The sequence below is a fragment of the Citrus sinensis genome, chromosome 1, assembly GCF_022201045.2.
Source record: "Citrus sinensis cultivar Valencia sweet orange chromosome 1, DVS_A1.0, whole genome shotgun sequence".
Lineage (NCBI taxonomy): Eukaryota > Viridiplantae > Streptophyta > Magnoliopsida > Sapindales > Rutaceae > Citrus > Citrus sinensis.
In genome coordinates, this window is record NC_068556.1 from 19,595,102 (window position 1) to 19,619,379 (window position 24,278).

The 24,278-nt window shown below is 35.9% G+C and overlaps 3 protein-coding genes and 1 non-coding gene across 7 annotated transcripts; 2 read left to right on the plus strand and 2 right to left on the minus strand.

Moving 5' to 3' along the window:
• The first annotated feature begins 468 nt into the window (after positions 1–468).
• Positions 469–9,535, plus strand: LOC102628953 (actin-related protein 9). Of its 4 annotated transcripts, none has more exons than XM_025102747.2 (21): positions 469–623; positions 714–786; positions 869–978; positions 1,083–1,142; positions 1,225–1,290; positions 1,534–1,642; positions 2,131–2,345; positions 2,599–2,719; positions 3,844–3,908; positions 4,562–4,651; positions 5,450–5,500; positions 5,832–5,963; positions 6,099–6,188; positions 6,287–6,357; positions 6,451–6,650; positions 6,729–6,772; positions 6,862–6,911; positions 7,410–7,455; positions 7,926–7,976; positions 8,650–8,796; positions 8,954–9,535. In XM_025102747.2, the coding sequence occupies exons 1-20, from the start codon at positions 621–623 to the stop codon at positions 8,791–8,793; spliced, it is 1,791 nt and encodes a 596-aa protein (XP_024958515.2). In that variant the 5' UTR covers positions 469–620; the 3' UTR covers positions 8,794–8,796; positions 8,954–9,535. The 4 variants fall into 4 exon arrangements, with proteins under 4 accessions (XP_024958515.2, XP_052291244.1, XP_006489560.2 ...); XM_052435284.1 differs by having other exon boundaries at positions 8,993–9,535; XM_006489497.4 differs by having other exon boundaries at positions 8,650–9,535.
• On the plus strand, positions 9,409–9,535 carry LOC112495713 (U11 spliceosomal RNA). The gene has a single exon (XR_003062042.2). It is a non-coding gene; the product is annotated as a U11 spliceosomal RNA (small nuclear RNA).
• Positions 9,536–10,588: 1,053 nt separating this feature from the next.
• On the minus strand, positions 10,589–11,600 carry LOC102629431 (enoyl-CoA delta isomerase 2, peroxisomal-like). The gene has a single exon (XM_006489499.4). It carries the CDS (start codon positions 11,443–11,445, stop codon positions 10,714–10,716), a length of 732 nt encoding a protein of 243 aa, XP_006489562.2. The 5' UTR covers positions 11,446–11,600; the 3' UTR covers positions 10,589–10,713.
• Positions 11,601–21,393: 9,793 nt separating this feature from the next.
• LOC102628681 (enoyl-CoA delta isomerase 2, peroxisomal-like) lies at positions 21,394–22,519 on the minus strand. The gene has a single exon (XM_052435288.1). It carries the CDS (start codon positions 22,220–22,222, stop codon positions 21,491–21,493), a length of 732 nt encoding a protein of 243 aa, XP_052291248.1. The 5' UTR covers positions 22,223–22,519; the 3' UTR covers positions 21,394–21,490.
• Between the last annotated feature and the right edge of the window lie 1,759 nt (positions 22,520–24,278).

Here is a 24,278-nt window from a genome sequence, read left to right on the forward strand (position 1 = left end):
TTCAAAGCCTAGCGGGGCGCATCTCTACACATCCCGATCCATGCCGCGCGGTTGATGGTTATTGATGAGTAATATGGGATAAGGGGATTTGGCAATTGTTCATAGTTGAATGTTGAGTCACGTCTTACAATATATTGGCTGCAACATTCGATTGCACGAATATCATATCCTACATCATCTTGTGTATCTTTAAATGATCAAAAAATTTATAAAGATCAGTAAAATTTGATCATCTAACATAGTTAGCAGCTCGTGATTTTTTATTTGATTAAAAATTAATAAAATCTGACTATTTAATAGTACCGTAAACTAAAATATGACCGTATTAAAATCACGTCTAATAACAAAAAACTTGTAGCAGAATTATTATTTTCCGTATTGATTACTCAACAAGTTTTCAGCTGATGAAATGAATTAAAAAATTGGACCCTATCTCGTCTCGATCAAGACGACGTAGTTTCGGCGTGTCGGTTTTCTGTTTAAACCGGATCATTACAAAATTAGAAAACCGGAGAAATCGGGAAAAATAAAACAAAATTAAATTAAAAGGCGCAAGAAGTGAAACTGAGGAGAAAGAAGCGGCAAAATCAGTCATCCATTTTCAGTGATCTTTCACTACCATGGTAAAATTCAAACATCATCACCAGTCCTCGCTCTTACGTCTCTCTAAATTAATAAAAGATTCACACAGAGTTTGGCTTTAATGATGGCAGGATTACTTGAAAACCGTGGTGCCTTCACAACTCATCGCTGAACGAGGCTCCAATATAGTCGTGATCAATCCTGGTACTCACTCAAAACCCTAACTCCTATTATTAGCTCAATTAAATTGGCTATGGTTGTTAATTTTGGCGCGAAACTTGACCAGGTTCTGCAAACATCAGAATCGGCCTCGCTCAGCACGACACTCCGTTGAACATTCCTCATTGCATTGCTCGTCGTACCAGCCAAGTCCCTAAGCGAAATGTCGTAGATCAGGTTTATTAATTTTCTTTTAATTGTTTGATGTTTTATGTTTGTGATTATATTTTTATGTTTTTGCTTGAAATTTTAATGTTTATTTGTATGTTGTTTGTTTTTAGATGCTTAATTCTCAGGTTACCACAAGTCAGCATGTGGAACGTGAGAGGGCTTATGATGTTGTGAGTCAGTTTGCATTTTGTTTGGCATGTTTATGTATTTTTTTAACTTGTTTTTGGATTAATTTTTTTCTTTAATTATTAGATTGCGTCGCTGATGAAGATTCCGTTTCTTGATGAAGAGGTTGCAAACAATTCCTTCCCAAGGAAGGTAGGGTGAATGATTACTGTAATTGAATTTTGGTAGAATTTATTCTCGTTAAGTTGCTCTGTTATGATTGACTAATGTCTGTTGTACCGTAAAAGGATTCATCGAGTGCTGGAGGATAAATCAAAAAACTAATTTAGGAGATGTATGTTGTTGGAAATATAATTAAAGTAATTGCATTAATTATGAAACAAAACAGAGCTAATGTTCAAAGTGGCTTGGCTTATGGTTTATGGAATTTTGCAGATGGGCCGTGTTGATGCATTTAATCAGCAAAATAGCAGGAAGGATGTAGCCTTCAGTTGGACTAATGTATATGAGAAGGAACCTACGCCATCTACAGCATTAGGTGAAAGTTAATAATTATCTTTTTCTTTTTTGTTTAACTGCAGCTGTAGATTCAGAAGTGGTTAATATAATATATTTAAGTTTCTGTTATATGGTTCACTTTCTCATGTTTCATATTGATGGTCTTTTACATCTGTTTTTCAACTTCTTATCTTTTCTTTTCTGATGCCTTAGGGAACATATTTTCCCTGTACATATTTCTAAATTAGATACTGCCATCATTTTATATTGTGGTCGTTAATTGTTTAACTTATTAAGTTCTCTATTGTCTTGCACAAGTTGAATCAAAATTTACCCTTTGTGCGTGTTGGATGTCTACGGCCTCAGCATAGTGGTCGATTAGTCACTTCCACTCATGCTTAGATTAAGTTAGATTGTGTAAGGTAGTCTGGGTCCATGATGATCGCGTATTATAGTCCAGTCAAATAATAGCATTTTACTTAATAATATCCCTTTGCTCTTACGTTTGCATATCTTTGTATATTGATTATGCAGAAAGTTCATCATCAATGAATCATGGTATTATTAAAGAGTCAATGGGCCAGCACAGAAATACTGATATTAAGGAGCTTAATTCAAGTGAACGTAAGTTCAGAGAGTTCATTTGTGGTGAGGAAGCGCTAAGAGTGTCACCCACAGAGCCATATTGCATACACCGTCCTATTCGTAGAGGTCACTTAAATATTTCGCAGCATTATCCAATGCAGCAGGTATTCTCCTCATGTGTTGTTCTATCGTATTGTGCCCAACAAAATGATTGTCATATGCTATTTATGGTATTTTCTTTTCATCAGCTGGAGACAAAGTATATTTACTTCATGTTAAGCATTCAGTGTGATACCATTCAGTCCTCTTCACCATCTGCTGTTCCTATAATGCAAAATTTTTTTGTTGGCATAAATAAGTTTTTCTGTTTCAAATTGAACTACTGTGCCTTCCAATAAGATGTTACCTGTTTTATAGGTATTGGAAGACCTATATGCAATATGGGACTGGATTTTGACAGAAAAATTGCATATTCCACGTTCTGAAAGAAACTTGTATTCTGCTATTCTTGTCTTGCCAGAATCATTTGATAATCGAGGTACTTATATTCAGATGTGTTTTCTTGAAAGGGAAATTAAATATTTCTTCTTTTTTTCAAAAATGTTGGAATGTTTGTATGGAAATGCTTTTATGTGTGTTTTTGTACTTCAACCGTATAAAAGTTTAGTCTTGTCTCCCCTGTAATTGTTTGAATTATCACATGATGGCAATCACTAATTAAAAATTATGCAGCAAGAAGTTTAAAAACAAAAAAGAAAGAAATTGAATCTACAGATGAACAGAAGTAAAGTCCCTGAGGGGATGGCCTACCTGGTAAGATTCGTCTTGGGATCAATCTTCCTCACACCAGCCTTGTAGGAGATTTAATTTACTGTGTTTGTGCATGGATTGGGGTGCGGGTGTGTGGTAACTGGAAAAATCTAATTAAAAGCAAAATTGAAGTGGGGGAAAAAAGGATGAAAGTAAAATTATTCATCAAAAACAGCAGAAAAGCATCAGGAGTAGAAAACCTCTTTGTCAATATTTTCAAGAAGCCAATTGTTATGATTCAAGCATGTCATTTTAACAAAAATGTTGAACTTTTTTTCCAATCCTCAAATATGGTGGCATCTCCATTTTTCCATGCTTGTTATATTAATATTGTATTGGCATGCATCGTCTTATACTGAAAGTGGAGTTTCATTTAGTTCCTTTTTTTTTTTTCTCTCTAAAGTCATTGATAGGTTTCAATGATGCCAATGATTGTTATATCTTTGTATTCAAGTCACTATTGAAGCTTGATCAGTTTGATCTCTTTGTTGTCCATGATTAAAAAATAATAATAATAATGATTTAGTCTCTAATTTGTCTCCTTGGTAACTTGCATGTAAATTGACAGTTGTATGTGAGTTGTGTAAGGTTGAGGTCTATAGAACTTGATGTCATTGATAAATTATATGCGGCACTATCAGATTGATATATGGATTCTTTAACAGATTTCTGTGCCAATCACACAGAATTAAATTATTCATGGAGCATAATATCATATGCTGGCACCTTCTGTTTCTTTTATACATCTTTGCTTTTATTAATTTTTATGAAGTCAATAAAAAAACATTTGAATGGATTGTTATTAGATCATCTTAATATTTCTATATTTTTGTTTTTACTTGATCCAAGCAGAGATAAAGGAAATGCTATCTATTGTGTTGCGAGATCTGCGCTTTGCCTCAGCAGTTGTACACCAGGTGAGAATTTTCTTTATAGGGAATATAGATGCTGATTTTAACCTTTTTATTCATTCATGCTGTCAAATTTGCCGTCTGGATAACTTGGTCAGAATATACTGAAAATTTGCTGACTGATGTTAGATCTTCTGGCTTCATGATTTGCTTTTGCATTACACTTTATGTGAATAGAATAGTAACTTGATTTATTTTGACCCCAACCAATTTACAAAACTGGAGTGTATTCTATCATCTTGTTAGCAATTTGCCTTTAAAATGGTCTAGAATTAGGCATTCTGTTGAGGGGGTGTTGTCTACCTTATATTGTCTCAATAAAATTATTACTTATCTAAAATGAATCTAGTGTTAACTCAATATTTATTATATATTCATAATAAATGTTTTATGCATGATAAATTTTCATAACTTTGCTTTAATGGACAGAAAAAAGTTATCATTTGAAGCACTTCCTTCAACATGGTTTTTTGTTTTCAGTTTCTTCTCTGTGCCATTGTATGACTCAAAGAGTCTGCGATAATGCCATCATGATTTTTCTTTGCATTTATCCTTTCTGGATTTCCACATTAGCTGTAGGAGTTGTGTTGGCTGTATCATTTAAACTTGGTATGTACCTGTCCTTAAATGATGTTCTTTTTCTGCACTGGTTGAGTCAGGAAGGTCTTGCTGCAGTTTTTGGAAATGGATTGTCAACAGCATGTGTTGTGAATATGGGTGCTCAGGTCACATCAGTCATTTGCGTAGAGGTAATGCAGATCCAAATGGCCCCCTTAGAATATTTAGTCCTTTGCCTGCGGTGGTCAAATATCTGACAAAAACAATATTCATTTCAGACCTTAATTATTTTTTGGAGACCAAAATACGCATTACTTTTTTGTTTTATTATTTGGTGAATGCAAATTTGGATAGAGAGAAAAAGTTCGAAAGTATTAAAACAGGTAAATGGTCCTTGAGAATCAGATATTTTCAGTTTCATAGTGTGATTGCCATTTTTAAAACATAAATGCATCACTATCTCTAGTGCCATCCTTTATTGGTGCCATCACTACCATCGCCAGTATCAAAGGTGGCTCCTCACAACCATAATCATTATCACCAGACATCTTCATCTCCATTGGCCTTAGTTTTTCGGCTTCCATCAGCCCCGTTATTGCCTCCAGAAATATCACCATTGTTGCCCCTCATTACGTAGAATGTTGCCACCACCATTGAAACCAAAATACTGTAGTCACTCTGTATTTACTTATAGCTACTGCTTCTCTTTCGTCGCTTCACAAATACCACCCCAACACATGATTATTGCTTTTTGATGTTGCTTTTTACCATAATGCCTTTTTTTCCCTTTTCAAGTTTAGCATGCAGCAAGAAGCTAAAAATTGTTTCTCTTTTCTTTTCTAATACTTTTTCATGCCCCTCCTTTGCCCTTTTATTTTCTTGAATGTTTCTTATTTCACTGTGTAGCAGTGCTGAATGCTGCCTACATTATATGAAGTAAAGAGTTTCTCTCTTATTCTAATAAACTACGTGATTATTTTGGTGTCCAGGATGGAGTGGCTCTACCTAATACAGAGAAGACTTTGCCGTTTGGTGGAGAGGTGCAAATTCTGGTTTACATGCTCGACTTTTGAACTTTTTTTGCATGAGTTATAAGATGATATTCTGTACTCTTTATGACTGATATTTTACACTTTTAAAAGTTTTCTTGACTGCTTTAGTGTTTAGACCAGCATGACTAACTCTTGAATGTCTGACTTCTGAATTGATGTCGGCACTTGTGTTTTTCACCTGTTTACTTCAGCTGAAAGGGGTCCATCTAATATTTTCTCACATTGAAGTAAAAGAATCATTTAACTGTCTTGGTGGCTTTTAATTTTTAGTTGCTAATTAGTTTTCATTTCATGTTAAGTCATTAATATACTTTTTCAGGATATATCAAGATGCCTTCTCTGGACTCAGAGGCATCACCAGACATGGCCACAAATTCGTACTGACATTTTGACAAAGGCTATGGACTTGCTGATGCTTAACCGAATAAAAGAATCCTATTGTGAGATTAAAGTGAGTTTTCATTGCTTGTTATAGCCAATAAAATTTTTTTAACCTTTCTCTTGTACTCGGTTTTTATTCTTAATAGAAAGAAATTTATTGTTTTTATATTTTTCTGTTCTGTCATTTGGTATTTCCTGTATGCAGGAAGGGGAAATTGATGCTGTTGCTGTAGTTCATTCGTATGAAGATGGCATGCCACCTGGCTCTCATAAAACAAGGCTAACCGCTCTTAATGTATTTTACTTGAAAGGAAAATCTATTTGGCATTTTGTTTTTTCTTTTCTCTTCTAGAATTAATTTAAGCTTAGCTGAACTCTTATTTCCAATAATAGGTTCCTCCTATGGGTTTGTTCTACCCGAAGCTTTTGGTTCCAGATGTGTATCCTCCACCCCCTCGTTCTTGGTTAGTTATATCAGTTACTTATTTTTTTGCATGATGAAATGCCCATGGGCAAGTGAGCAACCTCGACGCTGTTGTAATGGTTTACTTCATCAGGTTTAACGACTATGAGGATATGCTAGAAGATACGTGGCATACAGATTTCCCCAGGAGGTCTGACATATCAGATAACTTCTATCCTGGGATTAATGTTGGATTACCAATGTGGGAGAGCTACCCAGTTTTGACAACTAAGCCAAAGAAAGAAGAGAAGATTGGTCTTGCAGAAGCTGTAACAAGTAGCATTCTTTCAACTGGTAGGTTTTTGTATGTTTTCTGCTGTGTATCATGTAGTAGTTTGTCACCTTTCTAACTCTTTGTTGCTACATGTATAGGTCGTATTGACCTCCAGAGAAAATTGTTTTGTAGCATACAATTGGTGAGTTTTGGCTGCAAGAGTAGATTCTGGGTGGTCCCATTTTAAATATTTTGCATATGATGCAAGGAATGACATGGTTTCTGTTTTAGATTGGTGGAGTGGCTTTGACTGGTGGCCTCATTCCTGCTGTGGAGGAAAGGTTTGTTTAATCCTTTGTTTTCACATTAAAGATTGTTCTGCTTTTGTCCTGGGGTGCTTTTGTTTTGTTTTGGGGGGAGGGGGGTTTGTATTGATTTTTAGCTTACAGGGCAACTGATACCGAGCTAAATTACCTGTTTAGGGGTTGGCAGATTTTCTGTCACATTATTCTTCATTAACAACACTATACAAATGACACACCACCCTATTTCATAACCTCCAAAATATGAGAAATTAAAGCATTATTGCTGACTAAAATGGAAAGCAATGAATATTTTCCACAGTTAATATCATAAATATGTGAATCTTTCTAGTCCTAAATCACTTGAGTTCAAAACAACTACAAAGACATCTTTTTACTTCTATGTGGAAACACAGTAAATCAGTTCAGTTGCATGGTAGATTTTCTTTGTTGAAACACAGTGAATCTGTTAGTTCCATGGCTGATGCCAACAATGCAACAATTATACGCACATCACATTGTCTTTTCTTCTTGCAGAGTTTTGCATGCGATACCTTCAAATGAAGCAATTGATATGGTTGAGGTTAGTTCACACCTGTTCTTTTTCATGATAAAGTTGATTTCATGCTTTGGTGCTTAAAAAATTCAACCGGTGCATTGATTTATTTCTATAAAGGGGAATTTTAAACATCATTGCTCCTTGTGATGCGCAAATGGGAGAGTAATAATGTTACCAATGGAATAATAAATTCTTTGTTTTACTCGAATTATTGGGTTGTAACCATTGGAAATTGTACATGCACACAAGTAATAGATCTAACTAATTCCCAAATTGTTGGTCTTTACAAATTATTTGGTTCAGCCATCAATGATTTCACATGAATATGCAATACTCAACAAATTGAAGAAAAAATTGTTACTTTGTAGGTATTATTTCGCATTGGCTGTCAGTGGTGATTCTACATTTACCTTATATGATTTGCTTCATTTCTTGGTCTTTTTGTCAGTTGTATATGTATGTTGGCATTGTTTAACCTTCATGTATCAAAATAGGTATTGCAATCAAGAACGAATCCAACTTATGTATCTTGGAAAGGCGGAGCTGTAAGTTATCATCCCTTATTATAGTAATGTTATGCCATATCCCATAAAGTGTTTATATTTCAATAGAGTTCTGTATTATTTGATTAGTTTGATGACTTTTCTGCTTTGACAGAAATATGACACCATAGAATACGTATGTAGTATTTTGTATTTTTGAAAGAAGTATAAATGGACAATGCTCAGTAGATCCTTTTCCCTACCCGGGATCCAGATTTAGGGGCGGGATCCACCCAAGAACGATCAGTCTCATAGTTTAACCAGACTTTTTCTGATTATTTCTATTTGATATTCTGCACGTGTGAATATTTGTATGTTTGAATTATCTTATTTATTTTTGCTGTCTCATTCCACAACATAAGAGACGTGAGTTGTACCATTTATTGTATCTTTGATGCATGAGATTTTCAATTTGCAACTGTCTAAACTCAATCCTGCAGGAATGTTCTTTGATTGCTGAATCTTATTCATCATTTCTATCTGCTCTATTATGGTCATAATTCAGTCGTTGAGCGAATTCAGTTGTCTGTGGGCTGCAATAATCTTGTTGAACTAATTTTACAATTTTCTTTTGCTAGCTCACACCTGCTGGAGGCTGCAATTGTTGCAGTCAGAGATGTCGTTTACTGGTCTCAATTCTTTGATCACTGATGTAGCTCATGTCTTTTCATAACAGGTCCTTGGAATTCTAGACTTCGGTAGGGATGCCTGGATTCATCGTGAGGACTGGATTCGCAATGGGATTCACATTGGAAGTGGCAGAAAATACAAGGACTCCTATTTCCTTCAAGCACAAGCGATGTGTTACATAAATTCTTGAAAGGTAAAAACAAGGTGTACCACTCCACTCTAATTTATGTTGCATCTTCCAGGTTGTAGTTTCCTGTTCTATTGGAAACTTTCAATACGACATTTCTAGTCTGAAGTGTCAAAGTTTGTTACATTTTTATTATCCTTTTAGTAATTTTCTGTTCTCCAAGGCCGCCTTCAATTTGCTGAACAAGGAAATAAATGTACAGCAGCCGGAATTTTTCTTGATCCTTTATCCTTGACTGATTTACATACCACCGCCATAACTGAATCTCTGAACCAGAAGTTTAATGGGTTGTTGAACCATTAATCCAGGAGCTGAGCAGGCTTTACAGCTTTTCTTAGAAGTCAAACAGTCAATTAAACGTTGTTTAATTTTTTCCTTTTCCATCTCATCTCTTGCTTTTATTGTATAACAAACTGTAAACAAGTTTTTGCCGCTAATTGAAGTTATAAAGGGCGAAACAGAGATGCCATACAATATAAAATGTATTGTAGACGTTATAAGCTGGAGGAGCGATCGGCGTCAGTTTATGCTACGGTAGAAATCCCACATCGTGAATGGGATAAATAGAAAACATTAAGAACTGCTTATAAATAAAGTTTATGACCCTCATTGGAATTTTAAAAGGGTCGGTTGGCTAAGTATGCCTCACTCGCCCGCGTTTGGTGAGTGCCGTATGGCAATCAAGACATATGGCCGACATAATTTGTGGAACCTCAAAGGGTTGGCTCGCTTGGCCGACCCTCCATCTCTAAATAGAATATTTTATTAAATTATTTCGGTGTATCCGAAATTTAGTATATTATTTCGACGCATTAGAAGTGCTTCAAATTAAAATTTAATTGAAAGAATTTTAAATCAACTTGTGAGATTGTAGGCACCGTTACAAAGTGGATTTTACCATTACTCTTGTATCATAGATATTTCTGTCTCTTTCGATATCTTAGGAGTAAATAAAAGATACTTCTATCTCTTTCATGTTATAATAAGTGGATTTAGATAGAAAATTGGTTTTCAAATTTAGAGATAGGGTATTATAAACATTGGTGAATGGCTTTTTATTGGGTGCATTTCCTTTGAAGCTTCACTAAGTATTTTCAATCCATTTATTTTCTCTTGTTCTTCGGTATGAAAAATATAGGGCAATTATCTACCGACAATCTATTCTTTCGCAGTTTTCTAAAAATGCACAATTCTTAATTTTTTTTGTTGAACTTCACTCGAAATTATATTATTTTGCACTTGTTTACTTTCGTCTTCAAATTGTTAAGAGAATTAATAGAATATTATGCAAATAACTTTTTTACCCCCAAATATAAAAGAACAATTATCCACCGACCACTTTTTTCGCATATTTTGAAAAATACACAAATTTTTTCTTTTTTGCTGAACTTTACTTAAAGCTATATTATTTTGCATATGTTCACTTCTGTCTTCAAACAATATCGTTATGAAATGATAATTTTACGCTATGATGTCAGCAAAGTTTGAACAGTGTTATAATAGAAGTGGACCAGTGAAAAAAATATTAATTTCAGGTAGTGCGCTGAAAAAAAAATTTGTATTTTTTAAAAAATTAAAAAAAATGTGGTCGGTGAATAATTATCTAAAAATATATTGATTCAACAATTATATACTTGTAATAAATATCAATTGAGATTATTTGTATAATTTTATGTTTGTACTAAATGTGATATTGTATTAATTTTAATTTATAGTGAATGAAATGTTAGTTTATTTTTTAAAAAAAATGATTCTTCTCACTCTTTAAATCTTTCATTATTATACCAGTATTTCTGAATTCTCAAATTCTTTCGTGTCCCAAGTTCTTGGGTATGAATATTATTCATCGTTAAACTTCGATAACTTCGATAACAATAACACAAAACACAACTCGTTTATAGTTATTTTCTCGTTCAATCAAATTCAAAGCTTAGCATTAGAAACAACGGCCCTGATGTCCAATCCCAGCACGCCACATAAGTCCGGGTACAGACTCTTCCTTATTTCCGCATACACCTCACCAGCCCACTTCCTGCCGGCCAATTGCTTTGCCAGGCGCATGCTAGCCTCGGCCACTTGTTCCTCGCTATCGTATGCTGCCTCCACGAGTCCCATCCTCAGCGCCTCCTCTCCCTTGATCTTCTTAGCCCTCAGCAACACATCGCGCCGAGCCGTAGCCGATCCCACCTTTGCCCGAAACAGAGCAGCAAAATAATCCGGCAGAGTGAGCCCGATATCCACCTCGCTCATGTACAGCACGCCCTTATCACGCCTCATGATGACGTAATCATGGCTCAAAGCCAGCGTCAACCCTGCGGCCGCTGCGTGGCCGTTGACGGCGGCCACGGTAGGCATAGGTAGATCCATCATGGCTGCTACCACCGGCCTGAAGGATTCGACCATGAAGTGGAGGCGTTCCCGGGCGCCGGTTCGTGAGCCGGCGGCTTGGGCCCAGGCGAGGTCGAAGCCGTTGGAGAAGAATTTGCCATGAGAAGTGGTTATAAGAGCGGAGCCGGGAGTTGCTTCGGCTTTGGCTTTGGCGATAGCCGAGAGGATCGAGTCGATTGCGGGAGGACCGAACCGGTGTTCGTCAACGTCGGAGGAACCGGTTAAGGTTAGGACAAAAACGTCGCCGTGTTTCTCTAAAGTGCACATTTTTCGGTGTTATATTTGCTACGAGTTATTGTAAGATTTCAATTGAACCGTTTACTCGCAGAGGCTTCTTCAAGTAATTTTTTTTTTCCCGAAATTCTTTAAAGGGCATTGTGAGATTTCAATGGAACCGTTTACTCGCAGAGGCTTTTTCAAGTAATTTTTTTTTTAATTCTTTAAAGGGCAAGTATTTTGACTTGAAGTGTCCAATTAATCTCCATATTTTTAAAATATGCTTATAATTAAAATTTTATTTTTTTACTCTTACTTTTTATTTTTTTATAATAATATCCTTCTAATAATATTTTTGACATTGATTAATATATATATATATATATATAATTTAATTAATAAATAATTATTTATTAATAAATTAAAAAATAAATATAATTGCAAAAGAATTGGTACTCTTTTATACTTGTACAATAATTTTACTAATAATTATTTTATAAAAATAATTTATCAAATTAATCTTAGAAGTAAAATAATAATAATAATAATATAAAGGTTTTTGTAAATGTTTATGTTACTTTTAAGATTAATTTGATAAATTATCATTATTTTATTAATATCTCTAAAAATTTTATTGTAAGAGTATTATTATAAAGGAAAGAAGACGTAAAGGTAGAAGTGTAATAAATTTAACAATAAAAGTGTTTTGAGTTATACTTTTAAATATGAGAGCATCTCTAAAAGTTCTTATAAATTTTATTCTTTAAATATTTATTTGCTTACCTATGTGGCAAATAAAAGAGTAAAAAAAATATTATTCTCTAAAATACTCTTCAAATATAAATAAGTTAATAATATTTTAATCAAATAATTATTTTTTAAAAAGAAAAGTCAATAACAATTAAAATATTTTTCTCTCTTTTTCTAATAAAAAATAATAAAATATAAATTGAAGAGGGAGAAAACAACTCTCCAAATTTAAAAAGAGATAATTATTTTTATTTAAAAAATTTTAATTAAAGTGTCTTTTGGAGTTTTAAGTGTTGATGTGGATTTCCAAATAAGTAATAAAATTTTGTTTGAAGAATTTTTTAGTAATACTCTAAATAAATACTTAACTCAAAATATAAGGAATAAACGAGTATTTTTCTTTTTTTTTTAAAGTAATTTTCCACTCGACTGCTAAGTATTACGATACTGGTTTGGACAGACTCGACATTTCTTACAAAATTTAAAAAACAAATTGAAGGAGCTTGAGTGCGGAAATTGTTTTTCTCCCTCCATTCATAAGAGAGAATATGTTAGTTCTCTCTTGAGAATTTATGTCCTCCCTTTTAAGTAGTTCAATATTTTTATTTTTAGGAATTTTCAGCTAAAAAAGATTAGATCATTCTTGATCTAATCTCAGTTGTTCCTTTTCTTTTCTTCATTTAATATAATATCTAGTTTATTTCTTTGTCACGTGACTCGCATGCTTTTATTTATGAGCTTTTTTTTTTTATTTATGTTCATTGTGCACAACCACAATTCCCCTTGGGTTTTGTTTTAATTTTTTCTTATTAGAGTTCAAATCTTCCGAAACCCGAGTCTAAACCCATGATTATAGTGTTTCTCTTATAATCAAGGGATCTCTAGTGATGTCTTAGCAATATACAAATCCAACAGAACTCATTGCAGCAGAACTCATTGCTTGCGTTGTGACAAAGTAGATCAAAAAATAACTTCTGTTTCTTCCCAATCAAGAACAATAAAGATCAAGCACACGATCGGGCAAAAATCTTTACCAATTACCATTAATCAAGTCGGAACAATCAAAATTTTGATAAATCAATTCTCTTGTAATAAGTTATTCTCAATTTCTTGATACAATGCTTGGGAAGTTCCAAGCTTAGTAACGTTGTCTTCTACCATGCAAATGTCATTCACTAGGTACCCATTCTTTTGCTCATTCACTAAGGAACCATTGTTTTCCTTCAAAAGAAAATAGAGAAATATTTTGATATTATTAAGATTTTGGCTCAAACTTGAGTTTCATTCCATTGTGGTACGTAAAAATTTATATTTTATTATTAGTGGATCCACATAGTATTTGTAAGTGAAGATAGACACATTTTACCTTCACTAGATTCTTGCTTTGCCCACACTTGATCCATAATGCTCAATGTGAACTCTTTATGTACTATAACAACAACATTCGAATTTGGCAAACACAATCCAGTTTCAGTGGTAAGTGGTAAGAAGATTACCACCTCAACAGATAGAAGTTTTTCTCTAAACTTGGATCATATTCTCCAATTATAAGATAAAAATATTAATATTTTATTAATTAAGGTCCTATTTGCTAGTGTGATTGGACAATTATAACTTAAAAGCTACAGTATTTAAAGTATTATGTTTAATAAACACTTATTGATATAGTTTAGAAACTAAGTTTCGAAAGATAAATTGATTTGATCATATACATATAGAACAAAACAGTTATGATATCTTTATTATTTTTATTAAAATTGTCTTTTTTCTATTCCTCCTCCGGAGTTATTAGTTTTATTGCAAATGATTTGTATGAGATTTGCTTACTCCCCGATATGTTTTACCTTAGCTCGTTGTAGAGCCCCTCTATTATCAAAAAAAAAAAAAAGGCTAGAAAACGTTTCTCATCACTTATCTAATATTTTTTCATGCCCCTCTTTTGGCCGTTTATTTTCTCGAATGTTTCTTATTTCCCCTTTTAGCAGGGATGGATGCTGCCTACATTATATGAAGTAAGAGTTTCACTCTTATTCCAAAAATCTACGTGTTTATTTTTGGTGTCCGAGATGGAGTAGCTCTACCTAATACAGAGAAGACTTTGTCGTTTGGTGCGGAGGTGTGGATTCTGGTTTATATGTTCCACTTTTGAACTTTTTTTGCACGAGTTATAAGATGATATTCTGTGCTCTTTATGACTGATATTTTGCACTTTCAAAAGTTTTCTTGACTGCTTCACTGTTTAGACGAGCATGACTATCTCTTGAATGTCAGTCCTCTGAATTGATGCCGCTAGCCCGCTACTTGTGTTTTTCACCTGTTTACTTCAGCAGGGTCCATCCAATATTTTCTCACATTGAAGTAGTCCATCTAGTATGTTCTCACATTGAAGTAAAAGAATCATTTAACTGTCTTGGTGGTTTTTAATTTTCAGTTGCTAATTAGTTTTCATTTCATGTTAAGTTATTAACATTCTTTTTCAGGATACATCAAGATGCCTTCTCTGGACTCAGAGGCATACCAGACGTGGCCACAAATTCTTACTGACATTGTGACAAAGCCTATGGACATGTTGATGCTTAACCGAGTAAAAGGATCCTATCGTGAGATTAGAGTGAGTTTCCTTCGCTCGTTGTAGCTAATAAACTATTTTTAACCTTTCTCCTGGACTAGGTTTTTATCCTTTCTTAATGGAAAAAAATTTATTGTTTTTATATTTTTCTGCTCTGTCATTTCGTATTTCCTGTTTGTGGCAAGGAGAAATTGATGCTGTTGCAGTAGTTCATTCATACAAAGATGGCATGCCACCTGGATCTCATAAGACAAGGTGTTGAAATGTGAGCTCTGAAACTGATTTCCAGAAATCCATACGACATGTCAGTTCGTGATTGGAACGGAATACGACTGGTCGGTTAAGATCATTCAAAGCTGTATGACAAGATGTTCATTCATCTATCTGTGAGTAAGTGAAGCACGTGGCCATCACATGCTTCCACTTATCCATACGACTTTGCTGAGTGCCGTTTTAGAGCCTGCATTTAACGTGAAGCAAACACGTGGCTCAGAGGTCGTTATGTCCTGTTACAAGAGCGGGAAAATCTGGGTCTTATTGACAGAGGAGAGCTGACTGGTGGGGGGATTTTCTGGGCTCTCTTAAGCGTGTATATATAGACTTAAGGGATACGGAGTCAGGCGGTGTGATGCTTGTAATTTCATCTTAAAACTTGTATCTTGTTCCTGGTGATTGAATAAAGATTGTTGCTCTGTTCTTCAGTGGATGTAAGCCATCTCCAGGCTGAACCACTTAAACTGTTTTCTCGTTTGTTGCTGTTCTTTAGCTTCTTCTGTGTATCTTTTATTTTGTTTCTTAGTCAAGCATCAGAGTGTTTAGAGCAGTCTTGGGGAATCTTGGTTGATTAAATTCGATCAAGGCTCAACAAATTGGTATCAGAGCCCAACAACTCTGATTCTTGTTCCAAGAAATGGCAACCTCTAAGTTTCAAGTAGAAAAATTTACTGGAGAGAATGACTTCCATCTATGGAGACTCAAGATGAGAGCTTTGTTGGTTCACCAAGGGCTTGAAGAAACATTGGGTGATCCAAAATCTGAAAAGAAGCCTAGCAAGCTCAGTGAAGAAGAAATGCAAGAGGCATTAGACAAGGCTCATAGCACCTTAATCTTGAGTCTGGGAGATGGAGTTCTGAGGGAAGTGGGGGATCAAACAACTGCTGCAGGCCTCTGGAAGAAATTGGAAGATCTATATACGAAGAAGTCCCTAACCAAGAGACTTTGCACCAAGAAGAGGCTGTATACATTGCAGATGGAGGAAGGTAGCTCTCTGGCAAATCACATTGATCACTTCAACAGGATCATTCTTGATCTTGAAGATATCAATGTGAAACTGGAAGATGAAGACAAGGCAATAATCTTGTTATCATCTCTCCCACCCTCCTATGAACATTTCGTGGACACACTGCTATATGGAAGGCAGTCAATAACCATGGCTGATGTGAAAGACTCTCTCAGCTCAAAAGAGGTTACAAGGAAGTCAGAAGTAAAAGATGGAGAAGGCTTAACAGCAAGAGGTAGACCAGAGAAGAAGGATTACAGTAACAAGAATAGAAAACGCAGCAAATCTAAATCAAAGAATAAAAATCTGAAATGTTTCCAGTGCCACAAGGAGGGACATTTCAAGAAGGATTGTCCAGAGAGAAAGAACAAGGATAGAGATGGACCCAAGAAGAATGGAGATGCTGCTGTTGCATCAGATGAAAAGGATGATGAAGGCTATGACTCAGCTGGTGTTCTTCTAGTCACTGGAACTCAAACCAATGGTAAGTGGGTGTTGGATTCTGGATGCACTTATCACATGTGCCCTGATAAAAATCTTTTTTCCAGTTATAGAGTTTTTAATGGTGGGGAAGTCATGATGGGAAACAACTCACTTTGTAAAGTAGTTGGACTTGGAACCATTAGGCTTAAGATGTTTGATGGGGTGATTAGGGAATTAAGAGAAGTAAGACATGTTCCTGAGCTAAAAAGGAACTTAATATCCCTAGGGATCCTTGATCAAATAGGCTGTATCATTAAAATGGAATCTGGGGTTATGAAGATAATTAAAGGGTCCATGGTGATAATGAAAGGGGCTAAGAATAATGGCTTGTATGTGCTGCAAGGGACAGCCATTACAGGGGATGTTAGTATCTCAACTAGCATGAATCCAAACAAAACACTAATGTGGCACATGAGATTGGGGCATATGAGTGAAAGAGGGATGAAGATATTAGAAAGACAGGGAGTCTTGGGGGATGATAAGATAGGTCCTGTTGAGTTCTGTGAGGTATGTGTCCTAGGAAAATCCTCTAGAACTAGCTTCAAAACTGCAGTGCATAAGACCAAAGGAACCTTAGATTACATCCACTCTGATCTGTGGGGACCAGCACAGACAACTTCTTTAGGTGGAGCTAAATACTTCCTATCCTTGATTGATGACTATTCTAGAATGGTTTGGGTGTATATCTTAAAGAGTAAGACTGAAGTCTTTGAGAAGTTTAAGCAGTGGAAAGCACTGGTAGAAACACAAACATGTAGAAAAGTCAAGAGGCTAAGGACTGATAATGGTTTAGAATTTTGCAATCAATTGTTTAATGATTTCTGTGCTCAGAATGGAGTTGTAAGACACAAGACAGTAAGGCACACTCCACAGCAAAATGGACTTGCTGAGAGGATGAATAGAACTCTCATGGACAAAGTAAGATGTCTGCTAATTCACTCTAAACTTCCTCAGTCCCTATGGGCTGAAACACTGATGACAGCTTGCTATTTAGTCAATAGAAGTCCATCCAGTGGCATAGACTTTAAAACACCTGTAGAAATGTGGTCAGGCAGAGCTGCTAACTATTCTGATTTAAAGATATTTGGCTGCCCTGCATTTGCACATATAAAGCAAGGAAAGCTTGAGCCCAGGGCTCTGAAATGTGTCTTTCTTGGATATCCAGAGGGTGTGAAGGGCTATAGGCTCTGGTGTACTGATCTAAAACCACCTAGGTGCATAGTCAGTAGAGATGTGGTTTTCAATGAGCAAGAAATGCTTAAGAGCTATGTGCAGAAGCTTGAAAACTCAGACAAAGACACTGGTGTACTGAGAGATCAGATTAAGGTGGAGCTTACTGGAAAATCTGGAGATACAACTTCATATGAGGCGTCAGAGGATGAAGAAAGAGATGCAGAAGATCCTGATGGAATTTCAGAAAAACAAACAACATTGCATGATTATCAGCTGGCCAGGGATAGAGAAAGGAGAGAGATAAGGGCACCAAAGAAGTATGCATATGCAGATCTAATTGCATATGCATTAACAGCAGCCCATGAACTGGATTATGATGAACCTAAAACCTACAAGGAAGCTGTTTCAGGGAAGAATGCAGACCAGTGGTTGAAAGCCATGAAGGAAGAAATGGATTCTTTATATAAGAATGACACCTGGACACTTGTGGAAAAACCAGACAAGAAAAAAGTGGTAGGATGCAAATGGGTGTACAAACTCAAGCAGGGTATCACAGGAGTGGAACCAGTGAGATTCAAAGCCAGACTTGTTGCAAAGGGCTTCACTCAAAAGGAGGGGATTGACTTTACTGAGGTATTTTCACCTGTAGTAAGGCATGCCTCTATAAGAATCATCCTGTCACTGGTGGCTGTAAACAACATGCATTTAGAACAAATGGATGTAAAAACAGCATTCTTACATGGGGAATTACAAGAGTACATAGTAATGGCTCAGCCTGAAGGATTCACAGACAAATCAAAGGCTGACTGGGTTTGTCATCTGAAGAAGTCTCTGTATGGACTCAAACAGTCCCCAAGGCAGTGGTACCTCAGGTTTGACAGCTTTATGTTAGAGCAGAAATTTCAGAGGTGTAACTTGGACTGTTGTGTCTACTTCAGAGAAGATTCAGGCATGATGGTTTATCTGGTATTGTATGTAGATGACATGCTTATTGCCAGTGTGAGCATGAGCTTAATTGAAGACCTGAAACAGAAGCTTAAAGGAGAGTTTGACATGAAGGATCTTGGTCCAGCAAAGAAAATTCTGGGAATGCAGCTACACAGGGATAGAAAAGTTGGTACTTTGTTTCTCAGTCAGGAAGAATACATCAGAAGGGTAATTGACAAGTTTGGAATGGCAAACTCAAAGCCAGTTCAAACACCCTTAGCACCTCACTTCAGATTATCAGATCAGTTGTGTCCAAAAACAGAAGCTGAAATATCTGACATGATAAATATACCTTATGCAAGTGCTGTAGGTTGCTTGATGTATGCTATGGTCTTAACTAGGCCTGATTTATCCTATGCTGTGAGTGTTGTAAGCAGGTATATGGCAAACCCTGGGAAGGAACACTGGAGGGCTGTAAAATGGATTCTCAGATACCTAAATGGGACAGCAACATATGGGTTAATGTATGGAGGACCAAGACAAGATGACAGTCAGATTGTTGGTTATGTGGACTCAGATTATGCTGGGGATCTGGATAGAAGAAGATCACTTACAGGATATCTCTTCACACTCAACAACTGCACTGTCAATTGGAAAGCTCAACTACAGAGTGTTGTGGCACTTTCAACCACAGAAGCTGAATACACAGCTGCTGCAGAAGCAGTTAAAGAAGCCATCTGGCTTAAAGGAATGCTTAAAGAACTTGGTATTGATCAAAGGTCAATAGTGATAAACTGTGATAGCCAAAGTGCAATATGTCTGAGCAAAAATCAGACACACCATGAGAGGACCAAGCACATCGATATCAAGTTGCATTTCATAAGGCTGGAAGTGTTAAGAGCAACTGTGAAGCTGCAGAAGATCCATACAGATAAAAATGTTGCAGATATACTGACTAAACCAGTGACAACTGCTAAGTTCAAGCTTTGCTTAGAATTAGCAGGAATCTGTCAAAAATAAGTGACAGACAGTTAAAGAGAAGAGTAACAGGTTCATGAGGGTTTCAAGCTCAAGGTGGAGATTGTTGAAATGTGAGCTCTGAAACTGATTTCCAGAAATCCATACGACATGTCAGTTCGTGATTGGAACGGAATACGACTGGTCGGTTAAGATCATTCAAAGCTGTATGACAAGATGTTCATTCATCTATCTGTGAGTAAGTGAAGCACGTGGCCATCACATGCTTCCACTTATCCATACGACTTTGCTGAGTGCCGTTTTAGAGCCTGCATTTAACGTGAAGCAAACACGTGGCTCAGAGGTCGTTATGTCCTGTTACAAGAGCGGGAAAATCTGGGTCTTATTGACAGAGGAGAGCTGACTGGTGGGGGGATTTTCTGGGCTCTCTTAAGCGTGTATATATAGACTTAAGGGATACGGAGTCAGGCGGTGTGATGCTTGTAATTTCATCTTAAAACTTGTATCTTGTTCCTGGTGATTGAATAAAGATTGTTGCTCTGTTCTTCAGTGGATGTAAGCCATCTCCAGGCTGAACCACTTAAACTGTTTTCTCGTTTGTTGCTGTTCTTTAGCTTCTTCTGTGTATCTTTTATTTTGTTTCTTAGTCAAGCATCAGAGTGTTTAGAGCAGTCTTGGGGAATCTTGGTTGATTAAATTCGATCAAGGCTCAACACAAGGCTAACCGCTCTTAACGTATTTTGCTTGAAAGGAAGATCTATTTGGCTTTTTCTTTTTTCTTTTTTTTTCCTCTTCTAGAATTAATTTTAGCTTAGCTGAACTCTTATCCTAATAATAGGTTCCTCCGATGGGTTTGCTCTACCCAAAGCTTTTGGTTCCAGATGTGTATCCTCCACCACCTCGTTCTTGGTTATTTACATCAGTTGCTTATTTATTTGCATGGTGAAATGTCTGTAGCCAAGTTATTTAACTTTGATGCTGTTGTAATGGTTTATTTAATCAGGTTTAACGACTATGATGAGGATATGCTAGAAGATACATGGCATACAGATTTCCCCAGAAGATCTGACATATCGGATAACTTCTATCCTGGGATTAATGTTGGATTACCAACGTGGGAGAGCTACCATAGTTTTGACAACTAAGCCAAAGAAGGAAGAGAAGATTGGTCTTGCAGAAGCTGTAACAAGTAGCATTCTTTCAGCTGGTAGGTTTTTGTATGTTTTCTACCGTGTATCATGCAGTAGTTTGTCACCTTTCTAACTCTTCGTTGATATTCTGCACGTTTGCATATTTGTATGTTTCAATTATCTTATTTATTTTGCTGTCTCATTTCCACAACATAAGAGACATGAGTTGTTCTTTTTATTGGATCTTTATATATGAGATTGTCAACTTGAAATTGCTAAGCTATAGCCTATGGGTACACACTCCCGCAAGAATGTTCTTACTGGCTGAATCTTATTCATCATTTCTATCTGCTCTATTATGGTCGTAATTCAAGTTGATATATCGGATATGCTTCAAACTAAAATTTAACGGAAAATATTTTGAATCGGCTAGCTTGTGAGACTGTAGGCACCATTTCCCATGTATCTTACGATACTTCTATCTCTTTTATGCTATTATAAGTGGATCTAGGGGCAGAAAATCTGTTCCCAAATTTAAATATAGGCACTACGAATATTTGGTGAATGGCTCTCTATTGAGTGCATCTTCTTCGTGGGAAGAAAAACTTCATTAAAGTATTTTTGATGCACTAATTTTCTCTTGTTCTTTAATATGAAAAATAGATTGGTTCAACAATTGTGTACTTGTAATAGATGTCTGTGGAGCTATGTTTGTACTAGACGTATGAATATTATTCATCACTAAACTTCGATAACAGTTAACACAAAACACAACTGGTTTATAGTTATTTTCTCGTCCAATCAAATTCAAAGCTTAGAATTGGAAACAACGGCCCTGATGTCCAATCCCAGCACGCCACATAAGTCCGGGTACAGACTCTTCCTTATTTCCGCATACACCTCACCAGCCCACTTCCTGCCGGCCATTTGCTTAGCCAGGCGCATGCTAGCCTCGGCCACTTGTTCCTCGCTATCGTATGCTGCCTGCACGAGTCCCATCCTCAGCGCCTCCTCTCCCTTGATCTTCTTAGCCCTCAGCAACACATCGCGCCGAGCCGTAGCCGATCCGACCTTTGCCCGAAACAGAGCAGTAAAATAATCAGGCAGAGTGGCCCCGATATCCACCTCGCTCATGTATAGCACGCCCTTATCACGCCTCATGATGACGTAATCATGGCTCAAAGCCAGTGTGAACCCTGCGGCGGCTGCGTGGCCGTTGGCGGCCGCCACGGTAGGCATAGGTAGATCCATCATGGCGGCTACCACCGGCCTGAAGGATTCGACCATGTAGAGGAGGCGTTCCCGGGCGCCGGCTCGTGAGCCGGCGGCTTGGGCCCAGGCGAGGTCGAGGCCGTTGGAGAAGAATTTGCCATGAGAAGTGGTAATAAGAGCGGAGCCGGGAGTTGCTTCGGCTTTGGCTTTGGCAATAGCCGAGAGGATCGAGTCGATTGCGGGAGGACCGAACCGGTGTTCGTCAACGTCGGAGGAACCGGTTAAGGTTAGGACAAAAACGTCGCCGTGTTTCTCTAAAGTGCACATTTTTCAATCATATATTTGTTACGAGTTATTGTAAGATTGTCAAGTTGAAGCCGTCTACTCGAATAGGCTTCTTCAAGTAATTTTTTGTTTGGGAAAATATTTTAAAAGTAATTTTCCACTCGGCTCCTGGGTATTAGGCGGATGCTTGGAGTCCTGCTAACAGACTCAACATTTCTTTTTCTAATTTAAAATTCAGGGAAGTTAGGTTTTTTTTGTTTTTTTTTCCTGTGGTTAGTACGCAAAATAAAGACTTTTGTTTTAATATTTATGAAAGTAGAAATTGAGACTGTCATAATTTATTTGATCTATCTAATTTCATATATAAACATAAGTAGACTTTTAATATTTGTGTGTGTGTGTAAAAGTAATTTTTAATTGTCGTATTACAATAATACCAATTGTAATTTAGGCTAGAGAAAGAGCAAATTTCCAACTCAAAGTTGCTTCTACCTTTGCTAGCAAACGAGCAAATTTCCTTGAATACCCGAAAACGATGATTATGTCCTTCATCTTCAAGCTTCCAAAGCTTCGAGCAAGTCAGCATTTGGTTCCTTAGAAAATACGAGGTTCGAGAAGTTTCAGTTTAGAGAATATTTTTCTTTCTCTAGAGAGAATCTGTTAATTCTCTTATGAGAATCTTTGTCCCCTCCCACCTTTCAAATAGTTCAATATTTCTATTTGTAGGAACTTTCGACTAGGGAACATTAGATCATTCCTGATCTAATCTCAGTAGTTCATTTCTTTTTTCATTTAATATGATCTTTCTTGTTTATTTATTTATCACGTGACTCACATGTTTTTGCTTTCTAATATTTATTTGTTTAAGTTTAATAAGTTTAATGTGCACATCCATAATCCCAAATCTATAGCACATTTACTGACATGCGGAAAAAAAAAATCACGATAAAATTTGTCATCTGATTATGTTTTAGATTTATCAAGGATCTATGCTTTTTGTTCGTATTGTACTCTTAAAATCCTTTTAACAAATACTTCTAAAATTATAGTCAATTGAAAATAAAATAAATTTTCAAATTATAAGAAAAAAAAATGAAACATGTTTAATTTTGCTGGTTCATAAAATATTATATTTTCAAAATTTTGGTGCAAACTTTTTATTTTAAATAATATGTCACCATCAACTATTGTTATATATTAAGTAATTTTAACTTAAATATTTCATAGTCTATATTGTAATTCTTATAATCGTCATTGAACCCCTGAGATGAAACCCTACCTAGGTCGAAAAAGAATTAAAAAATTCTCAAAAATAAATAAAAACAAGAGCTCACTAGAATGAGGTTCATCATGTGGGATTCAATGATGGATTGAATATCATTTTTGTTGTATTTATGTTTGTGTGTTGGCTGGGATAGGGTTAGGGTGTGTTTTCCAATACATGTATAAGAGTTTTGAACATTGAAGACTTGAAGTTGAAGAGACAGAAACATGAAATATATATAGATTATGAAGCATATGATTATTTTCGTAGGGATTTTTTCGCTTTGGGTTTTGTTTTTATTTTTTCTTATTAGGGGTGTTGTGAAGGTGCATCTTCCCAAACTTTCTCAACATAAGTCTTAACCCATGATTACAGTGCTGCTCTTATAATTAAGGGATGTCTTTGCAATATTCAATCCAACAAAACCCAGTGCTTGCGTTGTGACAAATAGAGCCCAAAATAACTTTTGTTTCTTTCCAGTGAAAAACAATCAAGATCAAGCACATAATCAGGCAAAATCTTTACCAATTACCATTCATCAAGTCGGAACAATCAAAATTTTGATAAGTCAATTACAAGTGTAATAAGTCAATCTTAATTTCTTGTTATAGTGCTTCAGAAATTCCAAGAGAATTTCCAATCTCAGTCTTCTTCCATGCAAATGTCATTCACCGGATACCCATTCTTTTGCTCATTCACTAGGGAAGATACCCATTCTTTTGCTCATTCACTAAGTCCTGCAAAAGAAAATGGAGAAATATTATGATATTATTTAGATTTGGCTCAATCTTAAGTTTCATTTCATTATAGTATGTAAAAGATTACATTTTAATA